Source organism: Tachysurus fulvidraco, chromosome 6 (assembly GCF_022655615.1).
Source record: "Tachysurus fulvidraco isolate hzauxx_2018 chromosome 6, HZAU_PFXX_2.0, whole genome shotgun sequence".
NCBI lineage: Eukaryota > Metazoa > Chordata > Actinopteri > Siluriformes > Bagridae > Tachysurus > Tachysurus fulvidraco.
In genome coordinates, this window is record NC_062523.1 from 21202072 (window position 1) to 21223134 (window position 21063).

The window sequence follows — 21063 nt, forward strand, 5'->3', positions numbered from 1 at the left end:
TCAAAATGTATGTTTGAATCATTTACAGCCAATGTGATAGCCAATGTAACATGTCCTTGCTTCCCCCATTTGTGACATTTCTCTGAAGTAAATCCACACTCATTGGACAAATGTTGCAAATTCCCACATCGGTAACATGCTCTACCTTGACCATCTTGTTTTACTGACATTTTATGCAGTCTCATTGAAATGGAAGTTTCTGAACGTTGAGTTTGCAAATCCTTTACATCTTTATTGGCTGTTTCCAATGCTTGAGCTATTTTCATCACCTTCTCAAACGTTAACTCTGATTCTGCCAGCAGTCTACGTTGAATACGGTCATCATTTATTCCACAGACCAGTTTGTCCCGCAGCATCTCAGTTCATTTTTCTCCATAATTACAATCATGAGCCAATTTCCTCAATACTGCCACATACTCAAGAACACTTTCCCCTTCCTCTCTTGATCTTGAATTGAATTTAAACTTTGTTCCTGGTTTAACTGGACTCAATAAATTCCTCAGTAGACTGTATGTTTGATTTCCCACAGTGCTCAACAGTATAGCTCTTTGCTTGGCTGCATCTGTAATCTCATTTGCCTCGAAGAAATGTTGCAAGATTTCACAATATTCTTCCCAAGATTGCAATTGACTATCAAATGGTGTGACTGTTCCTATGTTGGCCGTCTTTTCCAAAGCTCCCACTAGTACAGATCCAGCTTTTTTTTCACATTTTCAAAACTTTATTCTCCTTGCATCCCATCCTCGTCGCCAAAATGTAATAACTTGACAGAGACAGATCTGGTCAAAAGGAAAAATTTACTCAGAGATAACCAGCAGCAAACCATACACACACATTGCACAGAATCACAGGTGGATTACATCTGCAATTAACATCGTCTTCTTTGCTGTGTTTTAACCCAGGTCAAAAGGCAATAAATTGCCCCCTACAGGTCAATCAACCATATCAACCATAGCTCAGAACATAACAGTCGCGCTGCTGTTTTTGTTTCACGCTAGCACTTAATAAACAGAGCTGCATGCGTCTTGCGGAAGAACATTGTAACTTCTCTCCGTTTATGACTATGGACGAGTCACTCAGGTCCTGTGCTACTCCACGACCCGCTGGACTAAAATAATAAAAAAAAAATTATTATATGCTGAAGCACCCCTAAAAAGGGGCTAGCCTCGCCCATACTGTTTATTTTCTCTTGACATTTGTATTGGTATATTCTTTATTACTCATTGCATAGTATTCATCAAATAACAGTGAACACACTGCCATCTAGTGGCTTTGAGTAGTAGTATATCAATAATATATGTAAGGCACAAAAGCTCCTCATCAGCCAACAACACAACAATAATAAAAACAATGCTAGATTGCAAAAAGAAAAGAAAAGAAAAATGTGTAGCAGTCAAGCAGTGTACACACAACACAAAAGATTAAAATAGCTGAAGGTGAATAATAACTGCATATTGTAATTTTAATAAATAGAACCACCGGTACTTTTAACACAAAAATATAAATATTGAAAGATCTGCTGTGGGAAACAGGAGGTGTCAAGGATGCACTTTGAATTTCACCGGGTTATATTCAATCTCTCAGAATAGCTACCATATGGTTAAGTAATCTGGTTATGATACCAAGTGGAGACAAATAAATGCTTCCTACCTGAAAATACAGGCAATGTAGCCTACTGTTGTAAAATGGTTTGGTTGGGCTGGTAAGGGCAAAGTTCATCTGGCACAGATAGTCACATTATCTGCTCTCTCTTTAGATTCTGGAGATGGAAGCAGAGAAGAAGCAGAACCATGTAGCCATTTTCTTATATACATTTTCTATGTCTGCTCTTAAAACATCTACCTTATGATTTGCTCAGTTTACGCACTTATTTTAATGTCATAGGTCAAGCACCACACCAATGAACACACCTATCCAAATTTGATTACCTATAGATTTTTTTTTTCCTGATTTTTTTTTCCTGCTATTTTTTAAAAAAATACAGAAGAAATGTTCCACATTTGATATGATAACAATAAAATATTTAATAAAAAGCTTTTACTGGGCTTAGATTGGTATTGTGAGGGTTTGGTGGCTGAGGGAGGGGTACAAAATAACTCATGTTCCACAAATGCCTCCCATGACTGCTGCTGAAAGTGAGTTTGAATGATCAAGTTGTGTGCTTGTTTGGCCAGAATAACACATTGTGTAATAAATTTAATATAGCATGACATTATACTGTACAAAGCCTCACCCACTGTGTGTTTCATACTGCCGGTGATGCTTTGTATGATGTCATGCCTGTACGATGTAATCTCAGAAAGGTCAAAAAAGAATGATTAATTCCAATAACATTGAATAAATGTTACTATCATTAAGCAAAGATACTACAATAAAATGCATCAGGATCCCATGCACTCATCCCCAAGGCCTGGGTGCAATTAATGGGCACGGAGCTAACTCAGCCATTGAAGAGCTAACTCTCAGTCCCGGTCCCAAGCCCGGATTGGAGGGTTGTGTCAGGAAGGGCATCCCGTGTAAAACCGGTGAAAAATCAAATATGCAGACGAGATCCACTGTGGTGCCCCAGAACAGTTGAAAGAACAACAGCAACTACAGTAAATTAACTGCTATGAAAATAATGTTATATAATCATATTTGTTTATCATACTGTTTTGTATTTGCACTACTGTATGTCATCTTGTGTACTGTTGTGTTGCACCATGGTCCTGAAAAACATTTAGTTCATATAGTGAATTATATTCACTATATGAACTAATAGTGATTGTTAATTGTATTAATTTTTGTAATTTGTAATATTCTTAATCCATGTGGGGCTGTTTGACATTAAACTTGATCATTTGTTTAATTCACTTACATTAGATATCTCAAAGTCAAATTTTGTTTAATAGGTGTTGTGGAAGTTTGGAGAAAATAACACACTGGTAGGCATGGGCAAGAGTAAAATGTTTACAATTCATTTGCTCTGCTGGACCCAACCCTATGTGTGAAACATGTAAGAGAAAATACAGTCACCTCTTCTTCACTTCTTCAGCATATTCTGAATTTCCATCAGCTCTCAGAAACAATCTCTTTATATGCTGAACTTGTCTGCATTCCCACACCCAAACTGAAACTTCTGTGTTAACGGAAAATAACTCAATTTCTGTTGATACCGTCAACGGCTGACTTTTCTTTGGTTTTTGAGTGTCTATCAGAAAAAATAATCATTTTCAGTCACATATACATTGTTGGTTACACTAGACAGTCCTTATGAGGTTACAGGATTAAAATTGTCCATTAAATAGAGTACTGTAGATATAAATTAATATAGAAATAAAATGATTGTTGTTATTAACAGTAATAGGAATGAAGTTATAATCATGTACTAATGGAACAACAATATGAAATAGAATGACTATTTCCAGGCCAAATTTACTAAGGTATAGCACAAAGAGTGTTCCTGTATGTTTTATGTATTATCCTCATTTTCTCTTGGGTTGATAAAGTTTTTCTTTTCTGTTTCTTAGATTTGCTAATGGTTATCTGGTATCGTATGTTGTGTTTGTGGCATCCAGTCATGGATGGACACAAACCTAGATTGGCCATTATCTTTATTCTGGTGGTGCTAGCAGGATTTATACGGCACATTAGCAATGTCACAATTTCATAAAGTTCATTTAATGCCAAGGTTTTACATTCAAGCAGCTGATTTGTTTTGTCCAAATGTATTCATTTGCAACTGAGTTTTTATGGATGTATCCTCAACCCATTACATAATAATTTCTCATAATGAAAACTTAGCACATTTGTATGCTCGTAAACTATGAGGCTATATTGAGAACAGTCCGAATTTAATAGGGAAATTAGATACAGACTTAAGAAATAACTGTAGATCTAAAAATAATTCAGAATTTATATAGATGTTATGTTTTCTTCTTCTACTTTAGGCTTTTACTGTTGGGGTCACCACAGCAAATCATCTGTATCCACCTAACTCTATCCTCAGCATCCTCTACTCTTGCACCAATTAACTTTGTGCCCTCTTTTAACACAATCTCCTCTTTGTCCTTCCTCTTGACCTCTTATCTGGCTGCTCTATCTCCAACATCCTTTCACCAATATAACCATCTCCCTCCACTGTAAATGTTCAAACCATCTCAATTTAACCTCTCTGACCTTGTCCCCAAAACAGCCAACCCGAGCTGTCCCACTGATGTGCTCATTCCTAATCCTGTCCATCTTCATCACATTTAAAGAGAACTTCAACATCTTTTCCTCACTGCTACAGTCTCTAACCCATCTCACTACTGTCTTGTACTGTGTTGAAAGGTTTCTTTGATTCTTGCTGACACCCTTCGGTCACACAAGACTTTGTCTGTTCTGTCACTTTTCTCCACCCACTCCAACCCACCTGGCATCGGCTCTTCACCTCTTTTCCACACTCCCAGTCAAACTGAACGCTTGACTCCAAATTGACCTCAGCCCCCTGTAACCTCACTGTTCTACTTCCCTATCTCTCGTTCATACACATGTATTATTCTGTCTTACTAAGACTAACTTTCTTTCCTCTTTTTTCCAGTTGTTCCTTCACCTGCTCCCTACTGATCACAATGTTATCCGCACCCATCATTGTCTATGGAGATTCCTGTCTGACTTCATCTGTCATCCTGTCCATCACCATAGCAAACAAGAAAGGACTCAAAACCGATCCTTGATGTAGCCTCACCTCAAAATTGACCCACTCTGCCTGAGCTCACTGATGTCATACTTCTCTCATACTGTACATATCCTGAACTACTCTGATGTACTTCTCTGCCACTCCCGACATCCTCAATATGTACTATAGCTTCTCTCTGGACACCCGGTCGTATACTCCTTTGGACTATCTCTGTTACTTCTCCATTAACATTCTCAGAACAAAAAAAATGCATAATTAATGTTCTTTCTGAGCATGAAGAAATACTACTGCTCACAAATATCCACTTCCTCTTTTAGCCTAGCTTCCACTACTTGTTCTCGTGGCCCAAAAATTATAATTTCATGCCCTTTATTTATTTTTTTATAGTTTCATTAAATTATCTACACAATTAACTGTGCACAGTATGAAAAGTAATACAAAATAAAAGCTTGTGCTAGATCAGGTTCAATTTTTTGAGATCTAGTTAATGAAGGTGAAACAGATAATGTTAATACAACTAGGACAATTCATGCAGCAATATGTTGGCAATGTACTAGACTCCTACCATGTTTGTATTTTTTTATATTGCATTGTAGATTTGTCAGCAGATATTTTATTTTCTAGATTTTCTGGGCTTATAAGCAAGTTCTTGTTTAAAAAAAAACAAAAACAAAAAACTGGCAACCACAGAGGAGTGAACTACACACAGTTCATTTGGGTTTTCTGAATTAAGTTTCTAAATTAAGTTTTAAGTAACTCAGTTTGGCAACAGCACATCACCACCTTCAACGGCTCCTTAAACATGACAGACTGAGGAGGCTATTCAGATTTGACCTGGTCTTTCACACCCATTGAGCTTCTCAGGGTCTGATGAACACAGCACTATAGCCTTGTTTGGATCGGAGGCAATAGAGCGAGCTTCTGGATCCACCACAGGGATTTCTGAGTCAGGGGAGAGGATTAGAGAAAGAGGATCTCTTGTTCTGCTTTCACTGAATCAACCAACCTCATGACCAAAGCCACTACACTGCCAAGTGGAGCAGTGGGTTTGGCTTGAGAAAAAGCCGAGCAGGAGCAGAGTAATTTGTTACCCTCTCCCAATGCTTGCATGCTTTGTTCAGAAATAAACAATGTCGTGAAATGCCCTTCAGTGTCGGTGGCCAATTTGAAAGAGGACTTCCAGGTCGGAGGCCATTTTGGATGAGCAATTCCAGGTTGGCAGCCATTTTGTATGGCTGCACTATATAAGGAAGTTTCCAGCATTTGCTCCTTGCCAGATGGTGTCTACAGTTCACCACTCTTAACCAACCCAAAATTCATCCTGTCTTGTGTCCAACCAAGCTGAAAGTTATCCCGCTTTGTTTACTGTATCTGCTCTACATGGTTTTTGATCCTGGGAGTTTTTTATTTCTGATTAGTTTGCTCTGTGATAATGTTTGCTTGGTATTTATCTTTGGGTTTATTAAAACTGTTCTGACTTGTATTTCTGCATGCCATTTTTGGATAATGCTGCAAGTTGACTTATTACCAGTTTAATGCTCACCACCACAAAAACAGTGTGTGTTTGTCATCCTCACTCCTCTGTCAATTGTTAGAACAACTTTTTTACACATTGTTAAAGTTCCTATACCTGCATCTGCAATGGACAAAGTAACTGTATTGCCTGCAAAAAACAGTATATTTTATATTAAATTTGCAGTTCGTTCAGCACTGATTTCAGAAAAGCCTCATGCTGTACATTTTTACATGTATTTGTTTATACATTAAAATACTGAATACAGCATTGTAAATGGTTATCAAATGTGTTAGTGTTTATTCATAGATCTTGCAACATTTTCTGGTTCTGTGAACAATAATTGGTTGAGCAATAATTCAGTGTAAAAAATTTAAAAAGTGTGCTTCTAGGGTCACATGGCTCAGGTACAAACACCTGAGCACTGGGATAAATATATCTTGGTCATAAAAAAAAAATAGAGGAAGCATACTGCTGAATTGGCAGTCAATGAAGACATTTTAAAATAACTTCAATATTTAGAAAATAATATAATAACAATAATATAATAACAACAATAATAATTTATTAATATTGATATTAAGAATAATAATAATAATAATAATAATAATAATAATAATAATAATAATAATAATAATAATAATAATAATAATATGTTTATGAAAATCATATTTGTAAGGAAAATAATACACTGATCAGTTGCCATTTTTGTGCTGAACCCATTTAGCCTCAGATTCTTGGTCTTAGATGACATGAGAAAAACCCAGTGCGGACGTCTGCTACCGCTCATCCAAAGTAAGGTTTGATGTATTCTGAGATAACTTACTCCTCACCACAATTGTTAAGAATGCTATGCCATGGATAAAGTCAGAGATAACACTTTTCCCCATTCAGCTGTATCTGCATTCATATCTGCATGATTTTATGCATTGTGATGCTGTCATGATTAGCTTATTGGATAAATGTATAAATGACTAACAAACTTCAAATTTACATTAGAATTAAATTACAATTAAACACTTAAAAGTGTTTTGGTGTCCAGTATTAGGGAGTAATCCTAATACCAAGTACAAATCTTAGCAAACCCTGGTGTTGTATTAGATACCAGCTCAAATAACATTTATATTGTTATGATTAAGAATTACATTTACAGCATTTAGCAGACGCCCTTATCCAGAGCGACTTACATTTTTTTTTATACAACTGAGCAATTGAGGGTTAAGGGCCTTGCTCAGGGGCCCAGCAGTGACAGCTTGGTGGACATAAGAATCGAACTCACAACCTTCCGATTGGTAGCCCAACACCTTAACCACTAGGCTACCACATCCCCTAGAATAAGGCGGGCATGGTGGCTTAGTGGTTAGCATGTTCACCTCACACCTCCAGGGTTGGGGGTTCGATTCCCGCCTCCGCCTTGTGTGTGTGGAGTTTGCATGTTCTCCCCGCGCCTCGGGGGTTTCCTCCGGGTACTCCGGTTTCCTCCCCCGTCCAAAGACATGCATGGTAGGTTGATTGGCATCTCTGTAAAATTGCTTGAGTGAATGAGTGAATGTGTGTGCCCTGTGATGGGTTGGCACTCCGTCCAGGGTGTATCCTGCCTTGATGCCCGATGATGCCTGAGATCTCAGACAGTTACAGTAAATCTTTACACTCCTATGAAAGTAGGACCATTTATGGCTGTCAACAGCACAAACAGCATTCTGGTAAGCTATTGCTCCCATGGGCCGCCCATCCGCTTCACCCCAGTGCTCTCCTCTGAGCTGCACTATGTATCAAATGAGATAGACAGGATACAGGGTGGGCCGAACATGATCGTTCTTGTGAGTGTGTGGGCTCACTTTAGCTCCTTTCCTATGGAAATGGAAATACAGCACCTATGACACATCCGTAAGGCTGTGGTGCGGCTGCTGAACCGTGATCCAGCTACGTTAGTGGTGATTCGCACTGGCAAGCTGCGAAAGCTTGACCCAGAGAACAGTATGTTCAACAGTGACTGGTTCTGTCTGCAGATTGATGCTGTGCTGTGTGCCATGTTCAAAGGATTCAATATGAGGATGCTGGATACCTGGGAAATGACACTAGACTCACAACCTACCCCATGACCTACACCCACCACAAGCCATTATCAAAAGCATGGATGCTGTGATCCTCTCCTTTATCTGTCCATAATATTAAAAAATAAAATCTGTTATGTAATGTATATAGTCTGCATTTCACTAATATAACAAACAACAATGTAAGGGCAGCCTAAAGAACATTTAATTGTATGTAGGCATGGGCGTAAATTTCATCTAACAGTAGGGGGGACAATAAATATATAAATAATAAATAAATAATAAATAAATAAATAATTGTACTTATAAAGACATGTCCCCACAGTGAAAAAATGTGCTTTTATCATTATTATTGTAGCATGGAGACTGCATCATTATGGTTATTTTCTTCAAAGAAAGTAAAACTATCATAAAAATAATCACAACAATAAAAACAAGGAATTTAAAAAAGGTTTAAAATTGTATTCAAAATTAATTAAGACACTTAATAACAATAGAAATTGATTATACAAAAAAATATAGTGAGGTCAGTTCGGACAGCTTGCTCATTTAGTAAATGCACAGCTAAACAATATGCTAATTGTGGCTGTTAATGTTAAGTTAACATCATGCCAAGTCGTCCCAAATAAAACAAACGGCTTTGGCGTGTAGTTACAGTGAACCAAGCTATTGTAAGCTACGTTAACTAGAGAAGTAATATTTTAATCGCTAATATAGCAGATTCATGGAAGATTACATTGGTAATCAGCATTTTTGCCGCAACTAATTTATGAATGAGTCTGCATCAACTACATTAAAGAGAATCGCTTTATTTAAAGTGAATAAAATCCTCTACATTAATTGAGCCGCAGCCACACACCTGACTTGTGTGCAGTGCAGAGTAGGTGAGATGAACTGGGAATGCAGGCAGTGGGCCAAACCACTGTGAGGAAGGGGAGAGGGAACTTAACTGTTTCTAAATGCATTTTTTGCGTTTTTTTTTTCTACTTACACAATTATTTAGATATACATACATATATTTTTAACAATAGAGAGTGCAATATTTTTTAAATAATTTTTTTGGGGGACAATCCTCGGATGGTGGGACAAACCTCGGATGGGGGGGGGGTCTCCTCCGTGCTCACGGGATTTACGAACATGTATGTACTGTAGGTAAATAGTAAACAAAAAGTAAACGAGGCTGAGGCTAAAATAAAGTCTTAAATTAGCTCATTCAAGAAAAGACAACTAGTACGTCTGCGATTGGGTCCAGTGAGCCCAAGGTTCATTGATTGTGAGGAGTGAAGGCTTGCCCATCTGGTAGCTACTGTAGCACAAATTGCTGAAACATTTAGTGCTGGCTATAATAAAAATGTGTTAGAGCACACAGTGCATCACAGCTTGCTACATGTGGTGCAGACCAGTCAGAGTGGCCACAGAAGAAGGTGGCCTGTTCTAATAAAGCACTATAGGTAGAAACACAACCTCCAACACCCCAACCAGTCTGGCTTTAAAGCAGCTCACTCTACAGAGACAGCCCTTTTGGATGTCTCTGAGAAACTACATGCTACTAGATCAGCCAAACTGTCATCCATCCTTATCCTCCTTGCAGCGTTTGATACGGTCAACCACAAGACTCTCTTATCCACCCTCAAGAGTCTTGGGATTTGTGGATCAGCTTGGGAATGGTTTGCTTCCTACCTGGAAGGACGCTCATATCAGGTAACATGGAGGGGAGAGACATCTGCTCCACGCAGACTCTCCACTGGTGTCCCACAGGGCTCAGTACTTGGTCATCTTCTTTTCTCTCTGTATACTCACTCTCTTGGTGAAGTTATTTCATCACATGGGTTCTCTTACCACTGAGCAGAGGATCGGGGTTCAAGCCCCAGCACAGCCAAGCTGTCACTGCTGGGCCCTTGAACAAGGCCCTTAACCCTCCATGCTCCAGGGGCGCTGTATCATAGCTGCCCCTGCACTTTGACCCCAACCTACTCAGTTGGGGTATGTGAAGAAAAGAATTCCACTGTGCTGTAAGGTATATGTGGCAATAATAAAGGCTTCTAGGCTTCTATGCTGATGATACACAACTTATCTTCTCTTTCCCACCCTCAGATGCCACAGCTTCTGACCGGATCTCAGCATGTCTGGCAGAAATTTCATCATGGATGACTGCTCATCAGTTAAAGCTCAATCCTAGCAAAACTGAACTGCTGTTCATCCCAGGTGATTCATCCCCAGGTCATGATCTTGCTATATCCTTGCACAACGATCTGATCTCCCCTTCAGCCACAGCTCACAATCATGGACAATCAACTGTCCTTTTCCTCTCATGTTGCTAATGTGACTCGCTCATGTCAGTTTCTTCTCTACAACATTAGAAGGATTCGGCTTGTTTTCAACCTGCCAAAGTTCTTGCATACCACCCCCTGCTGCGATCCCTCCACTGGCTTCTGGTAGCTGCACGCATCCGATTCAAAACACTGATGCTGGCCTACAAAGCCAAAAATGGACCAGCTCCCTCTTACCTCAAAGCCCTCATCATTCCTCGCACTGCACCCCGCAACCTCCGATCTACCAGCACTGCTTGACTGGTTCCACCATCTCTCAGGGTAAGAGGCAAGTATACTACTAGACTCTTCTCTGTTCTGGCATCAAGGTGGTGGAATGAACTTCCCCTAGAGGTCCGGACAGCTGAGTCACTGGCTATTTTCAAGCGGCGATTGAAGACCTACTTATTCAGGAAACACTTCAACTAGCACTTCCTTCCTTATCTTTTGCATTAAAAAAAACCTTTGACACTTTTTCATTGTAACTTTGAACAAATGTTTTAAACTCATGGTATCTTAAGTATGTAACCTAGTGAACCAGCATTAATGTATTCAATGTTAGAGATTTAAGCACTTATGTACATCGCTCTGGATAAGGGCGTCTGCCAAATGCTGTAAATGTAAATGTAAATGTAGAAGCAAACAGACAGGCGGTCTAATGTTTTGGGCAATGTTCAATTTGGAAACATTGTGTCCTGGCTTTAATGTGGGTTGTTACTTTGTCACATAACATCTACTGTACATATAGATTGTCACAGACAAAGTACACCTCTTTAAAGCAATGTTAATAGCATTTTTTTAGTAGAATAATGTTCCCTGCAACACTGCATAAATTGTTCCAAAGGTTTTGAGGAAGTTCAGGGTGTTGAGTTGGCCTCAAAATTCCCTGGATCTCAATGTGTCTGAGGGTTGAAAATACTTTCATCCTTGGGATATTTTGGGATTTGTATCAGTTATCTCATACTTGCTGCGTCTTTCCGATATGTGGCCAGTGGGCATGTTTGCAATACACTATTATTTTCACATTAACTTTGATGTGATAAGTTTTGTTTCATAATAACATTTACTTTATAATATTAGAATATTTTATTTAGTCTTTTTGTGTAACTGCCATTTTTCAAAGTGACACTATTCAGGATTTTACTATAGCATACTTTGAAGATTAATAATATTAGCCCTTACATCTGACCTCGTCCGAAGGCAGGATATAGTATGCAGATTGTAAAAATATGATTTTATTTTAATGAATTAGGCAGAGCAATTTTTCAGGTCTGACATCACAAACCATGGTCATTTAATCATTAGCATAAAGCCAAAAAATGATGAAGGCAACAGCAGAAAAGTCTTAGATCAATATGTTTAAAACAAGATCAGATTCCACTTTAGTAGAATATGTTAGATAAAAACGTTTATAAGTAATAATAACAGGTTTGTTATTCTCATTACATAGAAATATTTGCTTTTATTTTGTTGTTGTAATCTGGGCATTATATCTAAATGTAAAAGCCACATCAGGCCACAGTTACTTTTTCAAGTGTACATGTAAAGACCATATAGTGCAGCATTATTTCATCATGATGGTACTAAAGCTTGAAAAGGCACTGAGAACTACTGTGCTACTGTACATGTTTTAATGCAACATCAAAAAAGAAACCAACTGATCCTGCATTAGTCACAATGATTATACTCTTATTCTCTTATATCACAATCTTTCTTGAAAGAACTCTTTTTTATTTTATACATATATGCAGTGTTTTGAGGTGGAGGAATGAGTTTTCCCTAGATGTTCGAACAGCTCAGTCACTGTCTTTAAGTGACTGCTAAAGAGCTACCTCTTTCTGGAACACTTAAACTAGCACTTTATTTCCCACTTTGTTTTATGTGTATATGTATGTGTATATTTGTATATTAAAATAAAACCTAAACAGAGTTTTAGGTTGATGGTAACCTAAGTCTGAAACCTGACTGAGCATGCACTGTGGCATGCATGTGTGCGTGGAGTGTTGTGGACGTTTTTGAGAAAATAAAGTATCACACTGGTAGGTGTTACGGTTCAGCCCGGACTTTTGGCTATGTGCTTTTGGCCATGTTCCATGTCATGTGTCTGCCCCGCTTTTGTTTTCTCCTCCCCGTCTCTACACACCTGTTCCCTATGCGTTTATTGTCATGTCTATTTAACATCGTCAGTGTTCCCTTTGTCATTTGCCCTGTTTTGTTTTTGTCTTTGTACCTGTTCTTTGTAATTTAAGTTATTAAACCTATTTATTTGAAGCTATCCTGTATCTGGGTCTGTCTTCCTCCTCCCAGTGTGACAGTGGGCATGGGCAAGAGTAAAAAGGTTCATGATTTATTTGTACTGCTGACTCCTCATATAGCATGAGCGAGGCCAGGGTCCAATAATTTATTACACTGAGTTTTTATAATCATAATTCAAACACAGAAGCTGAAGAAAAGAAAACATCATCTAACATAGATAGAAAACGCCTGATCATCTCCCAATCAGGATAATCGTACCATTACCAAGGTCTGCCTAGAGATGTTTATGAGACAACTCGTCTCCAGCCCATTGTGACCCTCTAATAATTTATACAAACAATCTCTAGTAATAACAATCTATAGTCACAACCAACTTCTAGTCCTGCACACAGAAGGTCAGAACTTCACAAACAGCTTCATAGTAAAAACTTCCATTACAGGAGTGGAGTGCAGTTCTGCAAGAGGGAGTGGAGTTCTGCCAGGAGTAGACAGGGTTCATGCGATGATTGCTGGAAATCGTATTACCTAAGAGTTTACATAAGTATTAATACACATTATACTAACCTACAGAATTTTACTTAGTAGAGAAAACTTTAAGGCTCTTCTTGGATACACTCTTGAGTCATATGCAGTGCTCATAAACTACATTTACACAGTTGTTCAGGTAAGTCTTTTACTTTTATTTCATAACCACAAAAAGTACACATACTGTTCTGAGCGTGTCATATAATAACCTTTTTTTTATTGACTTACCCCAAATTAATTCAATATTTTGCATAATAATCAAGAAATCCAGGGCCGACATAAAACTAAATTAACCAAATGGCTTAGGCTACCTTTAAAAGAATTTCTGGTGACAAATGATGTCCTTCCACTCAGTCCTATTGAGCTTTTGGATTGTTTGCATGACTTCACCCTGGGTTTATCAACATTATCGATTCTACTGACTAATCATTACACATTAACATTCATTCCAAAGGTAGTTCAGTAGTATTGAGATTAGTTCTTTGTACAAGCCACTCAAGTTCTTTCATGTAATCCTTGGCAAAACATTCAGGTATTTTACTGCTATAGGTCTTATACTGTCTATATATTGTATGTTTTTGCCGTACTTAATCAGCTATGAAGCTCTCTGCTTCAGGTTTGTCTGTATCACACCACCCCTGTGTGGCAAGTACACCAAACAGGGTGAATAATCAAAACTCTGCACAGAGAGTAACACAAACGAGAAGCTAAACTGGGGACACAAGCTGTGAGACTACATGGCTACCCACTGTGTTAGCCATGTTCATAGATTTGTTTGTTTATTTGTTTGTCTTTTCACATTTCACCTGTAAATGTGTACATACAATCTCTTCTATACTGCATATGACATCCTGTTACACTGTGGAGATTATGTCACTAAAACAAATTCCTCGCATGTGTAAACATGCCAGGCAATAAAGCTGATTCTGATTCTGATTCTGATTCTGATTTATTGGTTGATTTCTTTAACTTTTATATGCAAAGCACTTTTTTTTTTATATATTATTAATGTAATAATTAATGTAATTATGTCATATAATAATAATAACAGAAATAACAACAGCAACAACAACAACAATAATAATAATAATAATAATAATAATAATAATAATAATAATAATAATAATTTGTTAAAATTTCCTTTTTATGTTGATATGCTGATGGATAACTGTCACCATGTGTTGTGACTGTAGCACCCAGTCATGGTTGTACGCACACCCAGATTGTCACTTATCTTTGCTGTATTGGCAGTAATAGGATTTTTACTGTTCATTCGCATCATCACATCTCTAAAGGTGAGTATAACTCATTTAGGGCCAATGATGTCCATAAAGTACCAAATGATGTCCATTTGGTACTTTATACTAAATGTATTTAATAGCACTATAATTTAATTTATTTAACATTTTGCACTGCTGTGCTGAAGTCATTTAAAGCAAGGGCTGCTATACTTCCTACTAATTTTTGACAGCTGTAACTCTCAAAAATTTTAGTTGTACCCAATTATGCAATCAAAAGTAAAATGGCTTTTTTAAGTAAGTGCATCACCAAAATATATTGAGGATTAATGACAAAGTCTAATTCTAGTTATTACTGCGGTTAGTCGTTCAAGACTTTCCCTGATTTGTGCCCACTGCTTTGATTGTGTAATGTATTCCAATTTGATCTTTTTACTGTTTACAGGATTTTAAAAATGATCGACTAAGTTTACCATTCTACAAAATTAAGAGCAGAATTCACTCAACATTTAAGCCTCCTACAACCGTGTCCCCGGTGGTGGTAAACCAGACATACTGTGGACAATTTGTCCAGAAGCTCACAGAAGAAGAGGCCATAGAACAGAGACATTTGCTCAATTCCCTTGCATGGCCAGGTCCACTCGTGAAAGGCCTCCCTCTGAAGTTCAGCAGTAATCCTTCCAAGAGCTACTTTGTGATTCAGGGTCCACCAGAGCAACACATAGGTGATCAGCTTGTGGTTAATGTCCATGTGCACAACTTCTTGGGCCAACCTAAGGAGCATGGAGGAGATTTCCTGATAGCCAGGCTGCATTCACCTGAGCTGCATGCTGGGGTGGCAGGGAAGGTTCATGACCACAATGATGGGAACTATACAGTACTGTTCCCACTGCTGTGGGCTGGTGTAGTGAAAGTGAAAATCACCATGTTGCATCCCAGTGAGGCAATGGTGTTTCTTAAGAGACTACGAGAGGAAGCATCTGACACAGTGGTTTTTAAAAGCCTATTCCGCTCTGGTGCCCTCTCAGAGACAACTGACTGCGACATGTGTCTTCCAATCAACCAGAAACCACTCTGCAATTACACTGATCTTGAAACTGGAGAGCCCTGGTACTGCTACAAACCCAAAAAGCTAGGCTGTGACACACGAATAAATCATTATAACGGGGGTTATAGGAAGGCCTTCTTTAACAAGTATGAAGCAGATTTTTTCAGGAGGTGAGATAGTAGCTGGAGTCTATTTGTAAATATCTTTTTAGATAGCTTTTTAAGTTTGAATTAATTCCTTGTAATTTGAGAAAACTGGGAAAATCATGCTTTAAAAAGATTTTAAGAAAACTGGGAAAATCGTGTTTTAAGGTTTGATTTAATTAATCTTGCTCTGAATGGCTATTTAAAACTATTAAGACAATTAATTTTGTTTCAGTGGTGTAAATGTCAATGTGCCCATACCCGCAGCAGAGGTGGACCATGTGACTGTGTTACCTGCAGAAAATAGTACGTTTTATTTTACATTGCAGTTTTTTCAACAGTGATTTAATAATACAACATTTTTTAGAAAGAAATATATTTTGACTACATTATAATTTAAGCTACAGCTTAGTGAATAGTACATCAGAAGAAAGACTGCCTAACATCTGTCAGCAGGCCACATTTGGCCATGGGGCCAAACTTTAGACACCCATTCAAGCATACGGGAAGATCTTATAGTTTTCATTAAACTTACAGACTTAAAGCTAAAACTCTAAAGATCTGCTAAAATGTAAAGAAAAATACACTCAACACACCTTACTGTATTGTGATGATTCAATAAGACTATCTGGTAACACCCAGCAGAGGATGGGTTTCCTTTTCTGTCTGGATTCACATATCCAAATATCCAAAACCTGACTGTTGAGAGTGTTAGTGTTAATGTTTGAAGGGTCATTTATTACGTTCTGATGACAATTACTAATAACAGTTCTTGACCTGAGTAGTTAGCACTAAAATGTCTACCAGGTTAATTAAGTTTTAATACTCTACAACTTTTCAGACATTTGAACATGCTTTAATTACTATTTTATTATTTTTTTTGTTAAAAAAATATTTATTATTGCAGTTGTGATTTGCATTTCACTGCACATACAAAATACACACACACCCTCAATTAACACTCTGATTTGTGTATATAGTATGCTGTTATTAACATTAATATTTTTTCCCCTTTTAAAGATCAAACCAAAGTAAAAAGTACTTACAATGCTGCTGGCTACTACTATCAAGATAACTGGAGGTCTTTGAGTGGTGCAGCCATCCAGCAGTTTAATAACGCATCAGCCATAACAAATTGTCTAAGAGGGAAGATTGTGTACATGCATGGAGATTCAACAATACGGCAGTGGTTTGAGTACCTCGCTGCTTTTGTTCCGAGTAAGAACGCATTTTTTCTTTGTCTTTTATCAATTTCTTGCATAAACACTAGTTTTTTCATTCAGATCCAATTTCTCCAACATGACATTTACTTTCTCCTCTCTATAGATCTGAAACCAGTTAATCTTTACAGCCCTAAGAAGGTGGGACCATTCATGCTTGTGGACAACAGTAATAATATTTTAGTGAAGTTTCGCTGCCATGGGCCGCCCCTCCGCTCCACCCCAGTGTACTCATCTGAACTGCGCTACATTTCAAATGAGTTAGATAGGATACAGGGTGGGCCAAACACAGTGTTTATAATAACTGTGTGGACTCACTTTGCCACTTACCCTATTGAAACATATATACGCCGTCTACGGCACATTCGTAAGGCCGTGGTGCGGCTGCTGAACCGTGAGCCAGATACGTTGGTGGTGATCCGCACTGCCAACCTGCAGACCTTTAATCCAGCATACAGCCTGTTCTATAGCAACTGGTTAAGTCTGCAGATTGACACTGTGCTGCGTGCCATGTTCAAAGGTCTCAATGTGAAGATGCTGGATGCCTGGGAAATGACGTTGGCCCACCACCTACCCCATGACCTACACCCACCCCAAGCCATTATCAAAAACATGATTGATGTGATCCTCTCCTTTACCTGTCCAGTTGGGAAAACATAAAAGTTTGTACAAAACCTTCGTATTTATTAAAATGTTTAATTATTAAAATAAGATAAACTGTGTGATAATGGTCACAATAGTTCTCCAAATTACTTTCAAAAGTTGATAAAACATCTTAATTTAAAATCAAATGTTTGAAGGCTCATCCTATATAAATAAATAATTTCTAAGATCATTTTCATAAATTTTGTTTATTTATTTTGTGCTTGCTCACACACTTTATTGTTTGATCCAGGTTTTCTCCCATGATGGGAAAATTTCCACCATCTGCAAATCTGAAAATGTTAAACACAGCTATAATTAATGATAAAACCACTTAAGAGTTGAGTATCATTTTAACAATTTACAGGTTATTTTTCACATAATGCAAGCAGGATATGAATTTAAACATCTTTAATGTTGTAAAAATACAATCTCAATAACAGGGGGTTTATTTGTTTTGTTTTGGTTTTTTTTCTGTATTTTTTTTTCTGTATATATAATCTCGCTATCCAGTTTCACCCAAAAGTGAATTCACCCTCTCAAGATTTCTGTCACATTTAGTAGCACCTTGGCACCTTGAGCACTTTTTCATGTTGCTCAAACCATTGCTGAACAATTTTTGCAACGTAGAAGGGAGCATTATCCTGCTACAAGGTCAGTGGCATTAGGGATTACTGTTGCCTTGAAGGGGTGTATTTAGAATTCAGCAGTGCTTGCAGCAATGTAGGTGGTACATGTCAAAGTAACATGCACATGAATACCAGGATTCAGGGTTTCCATGTAGAACATTGCCCAGAGCATCACACTGCATCTGCTGGCTTGCCTTCTTCCCATAGTGCATCCTGTTCCCAACACATGCTCCCAGCCATCCACGAAATGTAAAAGCAAACACAAATCATCAGACCAGTTCTGTGACCATGCAGCCCCATACACGGTGAGGCACTGTATGTTCTGACACATTTCCTTTATAGCCAGCATTAACATTAACAATTCGTGCTACAGTGGCTCTTTTGTGGAATCAGCCAGATGGGCTAGCCTTCTGTCCCTATGCTCATCGTATAATTCACTGTTTGTCCTTCCTTAGATGATTGTTAGTAGGTGCTAAACATTGCATGCTGGTATAATCTGCTCTGACTCAGTCATCTATACTGTACATAACAATCTGTCCTTGTCCTTGTCAAAATCGCTCAGATCCTTATGCTTGCCCATATTTCTGCTTCCAACTCATCGACTTCAAGGCATGCCTGTACACATGCTGCCGAATACTGTATATCCTACCTCTTGACAAGGACCTCTGAAATGAGATAATCAATGTTCTAATAAGCAGATGCAAATAGTAAAAAAATTGTTCTGTTCTTTCTGACCACAAGAAGGAAAATAGAATAATGAAAATGTGAATAGGTCTGAGCCAAGAAAAGGTAGAAGTATGTTAATATTGATAATAAGTGTGGCTGTCTTACAGTTTTGGAAATGCTTGAATAGCTGTTTGATTTTAAGACATGGTAATGTTATTGGAACTCTTTCAAAAAGACTCTTTGCCTTCTTAAATGCTAAACATTGTAACTGCCAAACTAATGCAAAAAGGCAAATTTGGTATTTACATCAAGGACTATGATTTAGCAAAGTTTTGGAATTTAATTGCATTCCTGTAGATACACTTTATGGCATATGTTGGGGATTTGTATTCATTCAGACAAAAGAGCATTAGTGAGATCAGCTACTGATGTCATGTAAGAAGGCCTGAAGTACAGTTAGCATTAAAGTTCATCCCAAAGGTGTTCAGTAGGATTGAGATTGGGGTTCTGTATAGGCCACCCTAGTTCTTCCCACTGAAAAAGAACCCTAAGAATTGAAATGAAGAAAAAAATTGTTTGCTCTTCTTCATGTTATTCCAACCTTTTCAAAGCCCTAGTATAGGTAACCCTACCAACATGTTTGTGGAAGGTGGGAGAAATACAGGAGGAAACTGAAATGCCCAGAGGAATAATCATAATTCACAGACTTTAAACAATGAAAGGTGAAACTGTGGACCTGAGCTGTGAGACTGCAATGCTATTCACTGTGTCAACCATTTTAATAGATTTATTATTATTTGTTATAATCCTTTATTTATTTATGTGCTTTATCATATATATTTTGGTTCATTTGTTGAACTTTTATTTGCAAAGCACTTAATGTATTACTTATTATTATATGATAGATATAATAATAATAATAACAATAAATAATAACAACAATAATAATAATAATAATTATTATTATTATTATTAACGGCAAACAGAATGCATGGCCTTCATGCAAGCCACCAGGTTCCCAGAGTTTTAGGCACCAGGACATTAAGGTTTTCTGGTGGGAACAAACATTTTTGCTGTGGTTTTTGCTATAACATAATCTGTGTTGTCTTTTATGGTCCCATTTACTGAATTCTGTAATATCTTCCAGTCTGTGGTTTTGAAGCAGTCCCGAAGTCTGTTGACAGCACTCAGTTGAGTGAGTCTCTGTGTACAAGCAGGAAAATATATTTGCCTCACCAAATGCCCTTCACCCTCTGGGAGAAGAAAAAAAAATGCCCTAAAAATGCCTGGCTCACCAGCAGGGAGAGGCAAGAGATCGAATTCTGGGTTGAAGTAACAGTCCTTTTGTGTTTATTTGCCTCCAGGAATAAGCTGCCTGAAGAGAGTGATGCGCTTCTGATCTGCTACAGTCCTGTGGCCTGCCTCCATACAGCTCCTACACCATCTACTGTCAGGATCCAGCCTAACCATGTGTTTTTTTATGTTTAAACTCTGAAAGAAATACATTTTTACATTTAGACTTACATTTATATTTATCATTTATAAATCGGAACATTTTTTGTATGGTTTAATTGGCTGATTGTGAGTCAGTCTCATAGTGTGGAACTTTCCCTGGATGTGTAGCGTACCTGAGACCTTTTGGTTGTGGACTGTTCATCCTAACAGTATATAAAACAGCAAGAACACACACACACTGATTTAATCTTTTCCCAGCTAGCTGTGGGACCTTAGGTGGTTCAAAGTTCATATTAATATTTTATATTAAAATGTGTATTTTTACTCAGTAATAAATGTACACTTACCACTGTACACATATTGGTTACTCTGATCATTTACATTCACAGCATTTGGCAGACGCCCTTATCCAGAGCGACGTACATAAGTGCTTAAATCTCCAACATTGAATACACTAATGCTGGTTCACTGGGTTACATACTTAAGATACCATGAGTTTAAAACATCTGTTCAAAGTTACAATGAAAATGTGTCAAAGTTTTTTTTTTCTCTTTTTAAATGCAAAAGATAAGGAAAGAAGTGCTAGTTGAAGTGTTTCCTGAATAAGTAGGTCTTCAACCGCCGCTTGAAAATAGCCAGTGACTCAGTGATCACTGTTACCCCATCTTCTGAGTCAAGCTGGTGTTTAGTGTGTTATTTATTACT

The 21063-nt window shown here is 37.8% G+C and overlaps 1 protein-coding gene across 3 annotated transcripts; it reads left to right on the top strand.

The window, feature by feature from the left end:
* The first annotated feature begins 13306 nt into the window (after positions 1–13306).
* On the top strand, positions 13307–20714 carry LOC113648024 (NXPE family member 3-like). 3 transcript variants are annotated; one of them, XR_007140712.1, is made up of 8 exons: positions 13307–13456; positions 14511–14612; positions 15001–15773; positions 15982–16052; positions 16767–16964; positions 17073–17628; positions 17862–17948; positions 20268–20714. XR_007140712.1 is itself a non-coding variant. In XM_047814425.1 (7 exons), exons 2-6 carry the CDS (start codon positions 14520–14522, stop codon positions 17624–17626), a joined length of 1689 nt encoding a protein of 562 aa, XP_047670381.1. In that variant the 5' UTR covers positions 13307–13456; positions 14511–14519; the 3' UTR covers positions 17627–17628; positions 20268–20714. The 3 variants fall into 3 exon arrangements, 2 of the variants coding, with proteins under 2 accessions (XP_047670381.1, XP_027021791.2); XM_047814425.1 differs by lacking the exon at positions 17862–17948; XM_027165990.2 differs by lacking the exons at positions 17862–17948; positions 20268–20714 and having other exon boundaries at positions 17073–17811.
* The last annotated feature ends 349 nt before the right edge of the window (positions 20715–21063 follow it).

Coding starts and splice junctions, on each gene's coding strand:
- LOC113648024 (XM_047814425.1), top strand. CDS start 14,520: ATGGTTGTACGCACACCCAGATTGTCACTTATCTTTGCTGTATTGGCA. Junction 15,774..15,981: donor GAAGCAGATTTTTTCAGGAG/GTGAGATAGTAG, acceptor ATTTTGTTTCAG/TGGTGTAAATGTCAATGTGC. Junction 16,053..16,766: donor TGTGTTACCTGCAGAAAATA/GTACGTTTTATT, acceptor CCCCTTTTAAAG/ATCAAACCAAAGTAAAAAGT.